This window comes from Oncorhynchus gorbuscha, linkage group LG18 (genome assembly GCF_021184085.1).
Source record: "Oncorhynchus gorbuscha isolate QuinsamMale2020 ecotype Even-year linkage group LG18, OgorEven_v1.0, whole genome shotgun sequence".
Lineage (NCBI taxonomy): Eukaryota > Metazoa > Chordata > Actinopteri > Salmoniformes > Salmonidae > Oncorhynchus > Oncorhynchus gorbuscha.
The window spans coordinates 82,771,050-82,784,808 of record NC_060190.1 but is presented as its reverse complement, the minus strand read 5'-3'; the positions used below and the strand labels follow the sequence as shown (position 1 = coordinate 82,784,808).

The 13,759-nt window shown below is 42.8% G+C and overlaps 1 protein-coding gene across 2 annotated transcripts in view; it reads left to right on the top strand.

The window, feature by feature from the left end:
- Nucleotides 1-3,456: 3,456 nt before the first annotated feature.
- Nucleotides 3,457-13,759, top strand: part of LOC124003364 (sarcolemmal membrane-associated protein-like) — a 113,817-nt gene continuing 103,514 nt past the window's right edge. For both annotated transcript variants that reach the window (XM_046311546.1, XM_046311547.1), the window contains exon 1: nucleotides 3,457-5,000. In XM_046311546.1, coding sequence (XP_046167502.1) covers nucleotides 4,692-5,000 — 309 coding nt within the window. In that variant the 5' untranslated portion in view covers nucleotides 3,457-4,691. The remainder of the gene's footprint in view (nucleotides 5,001-13,759) is intronic.

The following is a 13,759-nucleotide window of genomic DNA, read 5'->3' as shown; positions in this document are numbered from 1 at the left end:
TTTAGCTAAGACCTGGGCAAGGATTCTCTCATCAACTTTCAGTAGGGAAATGGGCATATAGGAAGAAAGCTCTTCCGGGTCTTTGTTTTTGGGGCTATTAACGTATGTGAGGCATTCTGAAGAGTCGGAGGTAGTGATTCCACTAAGCGTGAGAATATATTCTGGTTAATAATGAGGCAAGGCTATTCTTAAATACTTTAAATGCTTCTGGGGGAAACCCATCTGGCCCTGAAGATTTTCCAGAGGGTAATTAATCGATTTATTCAGCTACTTCCGTACTAGCTATTGGCATGTTCAAAATTGAGCTGTCATGCTCCAAGATCTGACAAAGTTTTAAGCATTTATCAAGCAGGTAGTTATGGTTTGAGAATTTTAAAGAGTATAGTCATTTATAGAACTGAGTAAACATACTGTTAATCTCAGAGCTGAACCATTGGTTGCCTGATGCATCTTTAACGCATGCAACAGAGTTGTGATTAAGGCGACAGCAACTCAGCTCAGAGACTTCCATATGCATTACCATGCTCATATATTAGCTAAGACACTTCCATATGTATTACCATGCTCATAGATTAGCAGTGATTACAGCCTCAAGTCTTCTTGGGTATGACGCTACCAGCTTGGCACACCTGTATTTGGAGAGTTTCTCCCATTCTTCTCTGCAGATACACTCAAGCTCTGTCAGGTTGGATGGGGAGCATTGCTGCACAACAATTTTCAGGTGTCTCTAGAGATGTTTGATTGGGTTCAAGTCCGGGCTCTGGCTGGGCCACTCAAGGACATTCAGAGACTTGTCCCGAAGCCACTCCTGCGTTGTCTTGGCTGTGTGCTTAGGGTTGTTGTCCTGTTGGAAGGTGAACCTTCACCAGAGTCTGAAGTCCTGAGTGCTCTAGAGCAGGTTTTCATTAAGGATCTCTCTGTACTTTGCTCCGTTCATCTTTGCCTCGAGCCTGACTAGTCTCCCAGTCCCTGCCCCTGAAAAACATCCCCCACAGCATGATGCTGCCACCACCATGCTTCACCGTGGGGATGGATCCAGGTTTCCTCCCGACGTGACGCTTGGCATTCAGGACAAAGTGTTCAATCTTGGTTTCATCAGACCAGAGAATCTTGTTTCTCATGGTCTGAGAGTCCTTTTGGCAAACTCCAAGCAGACTGTTATGTGCCTGTTACTGATGAGTGGCTTCCGTCTGGCCACTCTACCATAAAGACCTGATTGGTGGAGTGCTGCAGAGATGGTTGTCCTTCTGGAAGATTCTCCCATCTCCACAGAGGAACTCTGTCAGAGTGACCATTGGGTTCTTGGTCACCTTCCTGACCTGGGCTCTTAGCCCCCGATTGCTCAGTTTGGTCGGCCAGCTATAGGAAGAGTGTTGGTGGTTCCAAACTTCTTCCATTTAAGAATGATGGAGGCCACTGTGTTCTTGGAGACCTTCAATGCTGCACCCTTCCCCAGATCTGTGCCTTAACACAATCCTGTCTCGGAGCTCTATGGACAATTCCTTTGACCGCATGGCTTGTTTTTTTCTCTGACATGCACTGTCAACTGTGGGACATTATATAGACAGGGGTGTGCCTTTACCACAGGTGGACTCCAACTTGTTGAAACATCTCAAGGATGATCAATGGAAACAGGATGCACCTGAGCTCAATTTCGAGTCTCATAGCAAAGGGTCTGAAAACTTATGTACATATTTCAGTTGTTAATTTTTTAAATACATTTTGTTTGTTATTATAGGGTATTGAGTGTAGATTGATAAGGAATGTTGTTTATTTAATACACTTTAGAATAAGGTTGTAACGTAACAAAATGTGGAAAAAGTCAAGGGGTCTGAATACTTTCCTAAAGCTCTGTATGAGAGTTGAATGAACCAATGATCTACTATCATACCGGCAGTAATTTACTTTATGAGAGAATATCTTTATCCATAATAAGACTATATAGCCTTGTACTCCAGTTATTTAATTTGTTTGTTTGTTTCACACATGGACATTATGATCCGGTCTGCGTGTAGGCTGCTGCAAACTATGAGATAGGCCTTATCATGCCCACAAGTGAGTCATTACTTGCCCATGCAGAGTTGGTTTGATGTAATTGTTGAAATAGGCCTAGGTCTAGTAATAGGTCTTGATGGCTAACAAAGGTTTTGGTAGTTCCTTGGAAAGTAAATTAGCCCATTCTGGATTTCTGCCTCACGTAGGTGCGTTCTGATATGATTGAACAGGGCTCTCTTTCTGGATGTTTCGACAGTCATGTCGGGAAAGAACTTTACCTTCATCCCACGAAAGTTCATAGCTCCTTTTTTCCTTAACAGCTGTATGATTGGATGTTTGATTTGGTACCTCTGCATCCTCACGATCAAGGGGTCTGTCAGCATGTCTAGATGGTTTCGGGTCCAATTCGATGTGCATTCTCCACGGCTGGTTCACCAGGAAGATCCTCAGTTTGGATAAGTTCTGTTAGAAAAGTTGTCATGTAACCCATCGGATTTCCTTGTTAGATGTCATTATCAACTCCTATGACGCGAAGATTACATTACCGACTGTGCATTTCCAAAACGTCAAGCTTGTCGCGAAGTTTGACGTGTTCTTCTGAGAAAAGCATGGGATTCTTTAAATTCAGACACCCTGTCACCCACTTTAGAAATGGCTTTATCGACTACGGCTGTATTCTCATTACACTCCACGACTGATATTGTAGTAGTTTCCAGGCTTGGTTGGAGCTTGTTGTCTATTGCTGTCAGGGGTGAAAGCAGATGTAATTTCTTAGGCAACAGCCTAGAGTTTTTTAGGCATGTTGTATTCATTGTTTTACCAGTACGGCATACCTCCACCATTTAATTTACTGGGATGCGGAACAGGTGTTGTGCCGAAAAGTTCCCCCTTGCCGGTTCGGTAGGCAAGAATATAGCCCTGCCGAAATCCTACCCTCTCATTCTAATTTCCTTAATTTTGTGGCTTGAGACAAATAGTTTCTGTGGCAACACATCAGAGTCAAATACTTTCCATAGAACAAACTTCATGTCATGATAGGCCACCGAAATTAATAATTAATGTATGTGTGTATATTAAACATAGGAGGGAGTAAAATGTAGACAAGCAATAAGGGGGGTGGTCAACATTCCGTGCTCACTCCCATCTTCTTAAATAAAAAAATGTATAAAAAATATCATCTAAAAATATATAAAATATAACCCTAATCTTAAATTAAAACCAAAAAGCACATTTTTGATCTCATACATTTTTATTTATTTTTTATTTAGCCAAGTGTGACTTTGTGCTTGTGGTAACTAGTGACAACGGAAAACCGGAAGCATGCACTGCAGCGTGTCATTAATGTCTATTTTTATTGGACCCCAGGTTGTCAATCTGTTTGTCAAGTTCCCGCCTCCAATGACGTTTTGGGCATGTCGCGGACGCTATTGGCGGTTGCGCTGTCCGGTCGTTTGGTGTATATTGTTATGAGTATGGCGGCGGATACTAACGGACGACGGCAAGTTGTTAGAAATATTCAGTTCAACTGAAGAAAGCTTTAATTTAAAAACGTTTTTTTTTTATCGTGGTCGAGAGTGTTTCGAGTGACATTTCTAACATCGACGCAACACAGTTTTAATTTTCTTTCTTGGGACTCTTCAAACCTGTCTCCGTTTCCCGAGTCTGCTCTGTCAGTCACCGAACTACCTAGTCTTCAATGAGACCAGTTTATTGTCTACTTGTTTGTTTTTTTAGTTACTTGTCAAAAATAACACAAGTTTACCTGAGGTAACACCATTACACCCGTTCCAGAGCTAGTTGATCACGACTTTTCACCCGAAGAGGCCCGACTCCTTATTCCAGCTAAATGACAAGTTACTCAGCGCGTTAGCTTAACTAGCTATAGAGCTAACTACTCTTTATAACAGTGTTATTGCTCAAGGCCTGTCCAGCTCTACTTACCTCTACAATAAGTCGTTTTAAGGCGTGTGTCTCTGGACCTGTTTGGAACATTATGCTTCACGATTAGAAGGATTTGTTGCTGGGACCCTGAAAGTAAATATTAGCCTGCTAGTCTTCCTAAATCGGGAGTGGCTAGAAGTTGCATTAGCTAGTTAAACATTTAGCTAGCAAACGACCTCAGATACTCACTCTTTTAGCACCCGTCCATAGTGAGTATGATAAACAACTTAATGTTAACTCAGCCTCTATGGGGGGGGGAAACCACTTATTGATGACATATTAAACCAAGTTGTCAGCGGGTGTGTTTCAATGGCCAGCCGTATCATCAGCAGGCAGGGATAGGAAACCGTGCAATGGTCAGATTGTGTAATATAGCTGTCTGGATTTATCCGATGGGCTAAAGATTAGCTGCCTGCCGCTAACTTGCGCGGCATTAATAACGCTTTCTCTCGCTATACATTTTGATGGACGTGGGAAAATATTTTCTACATTGCTACTGTTGCTATCGTCAAATGGTTTTGGCTGTACTGTATTGTGGCCTGTACGTACTCGTAGTTAGTCATTCACTGGAGGTAATGTAGCTCTGTAGAAACATACCATAAATACATATTTATTTTGTATTTTTTTTACATGAATACAGGAGGTTTTACGTGTCTCTTTGAATCAAAAGAAGAAAACACGTCCATATGAATGGCTAGCTAGCAGTGCCTAACTTAAAATAGAAGAGCCAGACAGACAGCGAATAGCCAGGTTACATGGTTTTTATTAACACAACAGTCGAGGATTTAAGACTGAAGTTAGTCATTCTGGATCAAGAAACATTGTCTTTCGTCGCTGATTGGAGTAACACTCCCAAGCCATCACCAATGCCTTCAGCGCTGGCCTTCTTCTCCTGCCGCCCGAATTCACACCCTTTTCAGGAACGTCATGTCTACCTGGACGAGCCAGTCAAGATCGGGCGCTCTGTGGCCCGGTGCCGACCGGCTCAGAACAACGCCACGTTCGACTGCAAGGTTCTGTCACGGAACCATGCCCTGGTCTGGTTTGATCACAAGACGGGCAAGGTGAGTCTGACTCTCAACCATTCGGCTAACTACTAGCTTTTACTTTGCATGGTCATTGTACATTTTTTAAAATTTCACCTTTTATTTAACCAGGTAGGCCAGTTGAGAACAAGTTCTCATTTACAACTGCGACCTGTCCAAGATAAAGCAAAGCAGTGCAACACAAACAAAAGCACAGTTACACATGGGACAAACAAACATATGGTCAATAACACAATGTAGAAAATCTATATAAGGTGTGTGTAAATGAGGTAACATTAGGGAGATAAGGCAATAAATAGGCCGTAGGTGCAAAGTAATTACAATTTAGCAATTAAACACAGGAGTGATAGATGTGCAGAACATGAATGTGCAAGTAGAGATACTGGGGTGCAAAAAAATAGCAATATGGGGATGAGGTAGTTGGATGGGCTATGGACAGGTGCAATGATCTGTGAGCTGCTCTGACAGCTGGTATTTAAAGTTAGTGAGGGAGATATAAGTCTCCAGCTTCAGTGAACTTTGCAATTCGTTCTAGTCATTGGCAGCAGAGAACTGGAAGGAAAGGCGGCCAAAGGAGGAATTGGCTTTGGGGATGACCAGTGAAATATACCTGCTGGAGCACATGCTACAGTGACCAGTGAGCTGAGATAAGGCAGGGCTTTACCTAGCAAAGACTTATAGATGACCTGGAGCCAGTGGGTTTTCCTACGAGTATGAAGCGAGGGCCAGCCAACGAGAGCATCCAGGTTGCAGTGGTGGGTAGTGAAATCAAATCAAATGTATTTATATAGCCCTTCTTACATCAGCGGATATCTCAAAGTGCTGTACAGAAACCCAGCCTAAAACCCCAAACAGCAAGCAATGCAGGTGTAGAAGCACTGTGGCTAGGAAAAACTCCCTAGAAAGGCCAAAACCTAGGATAAACCTAGAGAGGAACCAGGCTATGAGGGGTGGCCAGTCCTCTTCTGGCTGTGCCGGGTGGAGATTATAACAGTACATGGCCAAGATGTTCAAATGTTCATAAATGACCAGCATGGTCAAATCATAATAATCACAGTAAATGTCAGTTGGCTTTTCATAGCCGATCATTGAGAGTATCTCTACCGCTCCTGCTGTCTCTAGAGAGTTGAAAACAGCAGGTCTGGGACAGGTAGCACGTCCGGTGAACAGGTCAGGGTTCCATAGCCGGGTAGTATATGGGTCTTTGGCTGACAAAACGGATGGCACTGTGATGGACTCCATCCAATTTGCTGAGTATAGTGTTGGAGGCTATTTTGTTATTTTTATTTTATTTTGCAAATGACATCGGTAGGATAGTCAGTTTTACGAGGGTATGTTTGGCAGCACGAGTGAAGAATGCTTTGTTGCGAAATAGGAAGCCGATTCTAGATTTAATTTTGGATTGGAGATGCTTAATGTGAGTCTGGATGGAGAGTTTATAGTCTAATAAGACACCTATGTATTTGTAGTTGTCCACATATTTTAAGTCAGAACAGTCCAGAGTGGGACTGGCGGGTAGCTGTGGGCAGCGATCGGTTGAAGAGCATGCATTTAGTTTTACTTGCATTTGGAGGCCACAGAAGGAGTTGTGTGGCATTGAAGTTCGTCTGGAGGTTAGTTAACACAGTGTCCAAAGAAGGGCCAGAAGTATACAGAATGGTGTCGTCTGCATAGAGGTGGATCAGAGAATCACCAGCAGCAAGAGCGACATCATTGATGAAAACAGAGAAAAGTGTCGGCCCGAGAATTGAACCCTGTGGCACCCCCATAGAGACTGCCAGAGGTCCAGACAACAGACCCTCCGATTTGACACACTGAACTCTATCAGAGAAGTAGTTGGTGAACCAGGCAGAACCAGTCATTTGAGAAACCAAGGCTGTTGAGTCTGCCGATGAGGATGTGGTGATTGACAGTCGAAAGCCATGGCCAGGTCGATGAAGACGGCTGCACAGTACTGTCTTTTAACAATGGCGGTTATGATATCGTTTAGGACCTTGAGCATGTCTGAGATGCACCCATGATCAGCTCGGATACCAGATCTCATAGTTGAGAAGGTACGGTGGGATTCGAAATGGTTGGTGATCTGTTTGTTAACTTGACTTTTGAAGACCTTAGAAAGGCAGGGAAGGATAGATATTGGTCTGTAACAGTTTGGGTCTAGAGTGTCTCCCCCTTTGAAGAGGGGGATGCTGATGCTGTGGCAGCTTTCCAATCTTTGGGGTTCTCAAATGATACGAAAGAGGTTGAACAGGCTAGTAATAGGGGTTGCAACAGTTTCTGCAGATAATTTTAGAAAGAAAGGGTCCAGATTGTCTAGCCCAGATGATTTGTAAGGGTCAAGATTTAGCAACTCTCAGATCATCAGCTATCTGGATTTGGGTGAAGGAGAAATGGGCTTGGGCAAGTTGCTGTGGGGGGTGCAGAGCTGTTGACCGGGGTAGGGGTAGCCAGTTGGAAAGCATGGCCAGCAGTAGAAAAATGCTTATTGACATTCTCAATTATCGTGGCTATATCGGTGGTGACAGTGTTTCCTATCCTCAGTGCAGTGGGCAGCTGGGAGCAGGTGCTCTTATTCTCCACAAACTTTAGTGTCCCAGAACTTTTTGGAGTTTGTGCAACAGGATGAACATTTCTATTTGAAAAAGTTATCCTTAGCTTTCCTAACTGCCTGTCTATATTTTTGGTTCCTGACTTCCCTGAGAAGTTGCATATCATGGGGGCTATTCGATGCTAATGCAGTATGCCACAGGATGTGGAGAATTTGTTTTTAATTAACTGACTTGTCTAGTTAAATAAAGGTTGAATAAATGGTGGTCTCCTTCAATTACTCCCCTCCCCCTTCTTCCCCGTCAGGTCTGCCTGACAGTCTTCCTCAATAGCAAGGCTGTGGTCACTGAGTCTGTACATAGTCAAAGATTTCCTTAAGTTTGGGTCAGTCACAGTGGTCAGGTATTCTGCCACTGTGTTCTCTCTGTTTAGGGCCAAATAGCATTCTAGTTTGCTCTGTTTTTTTGTTAATTACTTGACACATTGGAAATAATTATCTTTTTGTTTTCTCGTGATTTGGTTGGGTCTAATTGTGTTGTTGTCCTGGGGCTCTGTAGGACCTGCTTGCTTAGGGGACTCTTCTCCAGGTTCATCTCTCTGTAGGGGATGGCTTTGTTATGGAATGTTTGGGCATCGCTTCCTTTTAGGTGGTTGTCGAATTTAACCGCTCTTTTCTGGATTTTGATAATTAGTTCTGCTCAGCATGCATTATTTGGTGTTTTACGTACACAGGATATTTTTGCAGAATTCTAAATTTGGTGTTTGTTCCATTTTATGAATTCTCGGTTGGTGAGCAGACCCCAGACCTCAACCATAATGGGCAATGGATTCTATAACTGATTCAAGTATTTTTAGCCAGATCCTAATTAGTATGTCAAGTTGTATGTTCCTTTTGATGGCGTAGAAGGCCCTTCTTGTCTTGTTTCTCAGTTGGTTCACAGCTCAGTGGAAGTTATCTGTGGCGCTGATGTTTAGGCCAAGGTATGTATAGTTTTTGTGTGCTCTAGGGCAACGGTGTCTAGATGGTATTTGTATTTGTGGACCTGGCATCTGAACCTTTTTTGGAATACCATTATTTTTGTCATACTGAGATTTACTGTCAGGGCCCAGGTCTGGCAGAATCTGTGCAGAAAATCTAGGTGCTGCTGTAGGCCCTGCTTGGTTGGTGACAGAAGCACCAGATCATCAGCAAACTGTAGACATTTGACTTCAGATTCTAGTAGGGTGAGGCCGGGTGCTGCAGACTGCTCTCTCTCTCTCCCTTTCTCTCTCTCCTGCCTGAACAGTCACTGCCAGACAGGCATGTTGAACAGGCTTGTAATCAGCTGCAAACCAGGTAACTCCATGGAATCGGTCAGTCTGCCACATTTTGTGAAATAGTGGATTATAGCTTCAGGGTTGACACACAAGGACAGCTATGGCAACTGTACTGAGGTGGAATATGAAGCCATTGGTCGAAGTTCTGTTTTGTATAGGGTTATAGGACAGTGCTATTTGTGTCTACTTGTCTGTCTCAAATCAAATTCTATTTGTCAAATGCTTCGTAAACAATAGTCTGACTAACAGTGAAATGCTTACCGACAGGTCCCAACAAGGCAGAGAAAAATAATATAAAGTAAACATGTGATAATAAATACACAATAATAACATGGTACCAGTACTGAGTCAATAATAACTGAGTCAATAATAACATGGTACCAGTACTGAGTCAATAATAACTGAGTCAATAATAACACGGTACCAGTATTGACTCAATGATAACTAGGCTATATACAGGGTACCAGTACTGAGTCAATAATAACTGAGTCAATAATAACATGGCTATGCACATGGTACCAGTACTGAGTCAATAATAACATGGCAATACACAGGGTACCAGTACTGAGTCAATAATAACATGGTACCAGTACTGAGTCAATAATAACTGAGTCAATAATAACACGGTACCAGTATTGACTCAATGATAACTAGGCTATATACAGGGTACCAGTACTGAGTCAATAATAACTGAGTCAATAATAACATGGCTATGCACATGGTACCAGTACTGAGTCAATAATAACATGGCAATACACAGGGTACCAGTACTGAGTCAATAATAACTGAGTCAATAATAACATGGTACCAGTACTGAGTCAATAATAACTGAGTCAATAATAACACGGTACCAGTATTGACTCAATGATAACTAGGCTATATACAGGGTACCAGTACTGAGTCAATAATAACATGGCTATGCACATGGTACCAGTACTGAGTCAATAATAACTGAGTCAATAATAACATGGCTATGCACAGGGTACCAGTACTGAGTCAAGTTAATAACTTGGCTATATACATGGGGAAAAATACATTTGAACTTGGGTTTTTCACAGTTCCTGACATTTAATCATGGTAAAAATTCCCTGTCTTAGGTCAGGGGATTACCACTTTATTTTAAGAATGTAAAATGTCAGAATAATAGTAGAGAGAATGATTTATTTCAGCTTTAATTTCTTTCATCACATTCCCAGTGGGTCAGAAGTTTATAGTAATTGAGTGTATTTGGTAGGATTGCCTTTAAATAGTTTAACAAGAAATTTGTGGAGTGGTTAAAAAACGAGTTTTAATGACTCCAACCTAAGTGTATGTAAACATCCGACTTCACCTGTACATATAACTAGGAATAAAGTGGCCAGTCAACAGGATGGATAACAAACAGTACCAGCAGCTTATGTGATGAGTCAAAGTTAGTGCAAAAAGGGTCAATGCAAGTAGTCCGGATAACTAGGTAGCAGTTTTATGGCTTGGGGTTAGAAGCTGTTCAGGATCCTCTTATTTCTACACTTAGTGCATTGGTACCACTTGCCGTGTGGTAGCAGAGAAAACACTCTATGACTTGGGAGGCTGCAGTCTTTGACATTTTTTAGGGCCTCCCTCTGACACCGCCTGGTATTGAGGTCCTGGTTGACAGGGCGCTCGGCCCCAGCAATTTACTGGTCTGCGCGCGCTACCCTCTGTAGCGCCTTGCGGTCAGATGCCAAACAGTTGCCATACCAAGTGGTGATGCAGCCAGTCAAGATGCTCTCAATGGTGCAGCTGTATAACTTTGAGGTATGAGAGCCCAGTCAAATATTTTCATCCTCCTGAGTGGAAGAGGCGTTTTCTTTTTTTTTCAAATTCACGACTGTTGGTGTGATAGATCCTTATTTGGACACTGAGGAGCTCTCAACCTGCTCCACTACAGCCCTGTCAATGTGACTGGGGCGTGCTCCTGTAGTCCAAGATCTGCTCTTTTGTCTTGCTGACGTTGAGGGAGAGGTTGTCCTGGCACTACACTACACTGCCAAGCCTCTGACCTCCTCCCTATAGAGACGGTCTCATTGTTGTCGGTGATGAGGCCTACCACTGTTGTGTTGTCTGCCAACTTAATGATGGTGTTGGAATCATGCGCGGCCGTACAGTCTTGAGCGGAGTACAGGAGGGGACTAAGCACGCTCCCCTGTGGGGCCCTCGTGTTGATGTGTTGTTGCCTACCTTCACCACCTGGGGGTGGTCCGTAAAAGTCCAGGATCCATTTGCAGAGAGTGGTGTTCAGTCCCAGGGTCCTTGACTGTGGTGTTGAACACTGAGCTGAAGTCAATGAACAGCATTCTCACGTAGGTGTTCCTTTTGTCCAGGTGGGAAAGGGCAGTGTGGAGTGCAATAGAGATGCGTCATCTGTGGATCTTTTGGGGCAGTATGTGAATTGGATTGGTCTGGGATGACCAGCCTTTTAAAGCATTTCATGGCCACAGATGTGCGTGCTATGGGGTGATGGTGATTTAGATAGGTTACCTGGGTATTCTTGGGCACGTGGCTGTCAACTGTTGGCGAGTAAATAATGCACCTCAACCCTCCATTCTATTGGCGAACGTATGATCACCGGAGAACAAACTGGATGAGCTCCGTTCAAGACTCTTACTAACGGGACCTGAAGAACTGTAATATCCTATGATTCTCTGAGTCGTGGCCGAACAAGGAAATGGATAATGTTCAGCTAGCTCTTTTTTCAATGCATCTTCAAGACCGTACAGCAGCGTCGGGTAAGGTTAGGGGAAGGGGTGTTAACAACAGCTGGTGCACAATCTCTAATATTAAGGTCTCGATGTTCTGTTCGCCTGAGATGGAATACCTCATGATAAACTGTAGACCATACTATACTGAACAAAAATATAAAAGATCCCAGAAATGTTCCATATGCACAAAAAGCTTATTTCTCTCAAATTTTGTGTGCAAATTTGTTCACATCCTTACTAGTGATCAATTCCCCTTTGCCAAGATAATCTATCCACCTGGGAACTGCTACATATCAAGAAGCTAACTCTGATAGCCCATCCATGGCTGCCTCCCTGCTCAGTCATGTGAAATCCATCGATTAGAGCCTAATTCATTCATTTCAATTGACTGATTTCCTTATATGAACTGTAACTTAATAAAATAATTGACATTTTTACATGTTACGTTTTTATATATTTGTTCAATATATTTACCATGTTTTTATCTATATTTTTCATAGCTGTCTATTTACCACCACAAACCAATGCTGGTACTAAGACCACACTCAACGAGCTGTATAGATTCATAAGGAAACAAGAGAATGTTCACCCAGAGTTTCTGTTTTACCTCAGTTCTACCAGCATGTTGCACAGGTCACAACTCTAAATCACCTTCACTCCACACACACAAACGCATACAAAGCTCATCCCTCGCCCAACATTTGGCAAATCTGACCATAACTCTGTCTCCTTGATACCTACTTACAAGGAAAAACTCACAGAGGAAGTACCAGTTAAGCACTCAATACGGAAGTGGTCTGATGAAGCGAATGCTAAATAGTTCAGGGTTAACAGATACAGTGCCTTGCAAAAGTATTTATCCCCCTTGGCATTTTTCCTACAACCTGTAATTGAAATGGATTTTTATTTGGATTTCATGTATTGGTCATACAAAAAATAGTCCTAATTGTGAAATGAAATGAAAAAGTGAACTGTAAACATAAAAAACGAAAGTGTTGAGTTCATATGTATTCATCCCCTAAATATCATCCCTGGTGCAACCAATTACCTTCAGAAGTCACATAATTAGATTGCACACAGGTGGACTTTATTTAACTAAGTGTAACATGATCTATTACATGATCTCAGTATATATACACCTGTTCTGAAAGGCCCCAGAGTCTGCAACACCACCAAGCAAGAGGCGCCACCAAGCAAGCGGCAGCATGAAGACCAAGGAGCCTCTCCAAACAGGTCAGGGACAAAGTTGTGGAGAAGTACAGATCAGGGTTGGGTTATGAAAAATATCTGAAACTTTGAACATCCCACACAGCACCATTAAATCATTATTAAAAAATGGAAAGAATATGGCACCACAACAAACCTGCCAGGAGAGGGTCACTCACGGACCAGGAAAGGAGGGCATTAATCAGAGAAGCAACAAAGAGACCAAAGATAACCCTGAAGGAGCTGCAAAGCTCCATAGCGGAGATTGGATCATCTGTCCATAGGACCACTTTAAGCCGTACACTCCACAGAGCTGGGCTTTACAGAAGAGGGTCCAGAAAAATGTTTAAAAAAAGTAAATAAGCAAACGTGTTTGGTGTTCACCAAAAGGCATGTGGGAGACTCCCCAAACATATGGAAGAATGTACTCTGGTCAGACGAGACTAAAATTGAGCTTTTTGGCCATCATGGAAAACGCTATGTCTGGCGCAAACACATCTCTCATCACCCCGAGAATACCATCCCCACAGTGAAGCATGGTGGTTGTTTTTCATCAGCAGGGACTGGGAAACTGGTCAGAATTGAAGGAATTGATGGATGACTGTGAATACAGGGACATTCTTGAGGGAAACCTGTTTCAGTCTTCCAGAGATTTGAGACTGGGACAGAGGTTCACCTTCCAGCAGGATAATGACCCTAAGCATACTGCTTAAGCAACACTCAAGTGGTTTAAGGGTAAACATTTAAATGTCTTGGAATGGCCTTGTCAAAGCCCAGACCTCAATCCAATTGAGAATTTGTGGTTTGACTGAAAGATTGCTGTACACCAGCGGAACCCATCCAACTTGAAGGAGCTGGAACGGTTTTGCCTTGAAGAATGGGCAAAAATCCCAATGGCTAGATGTGCCAAGCTTATAGAGACATACCCCAAGAGACTTGCAGCTGTAATTGCTGCAAAAGATGTCTCTACAAATATTGACTTTGGGG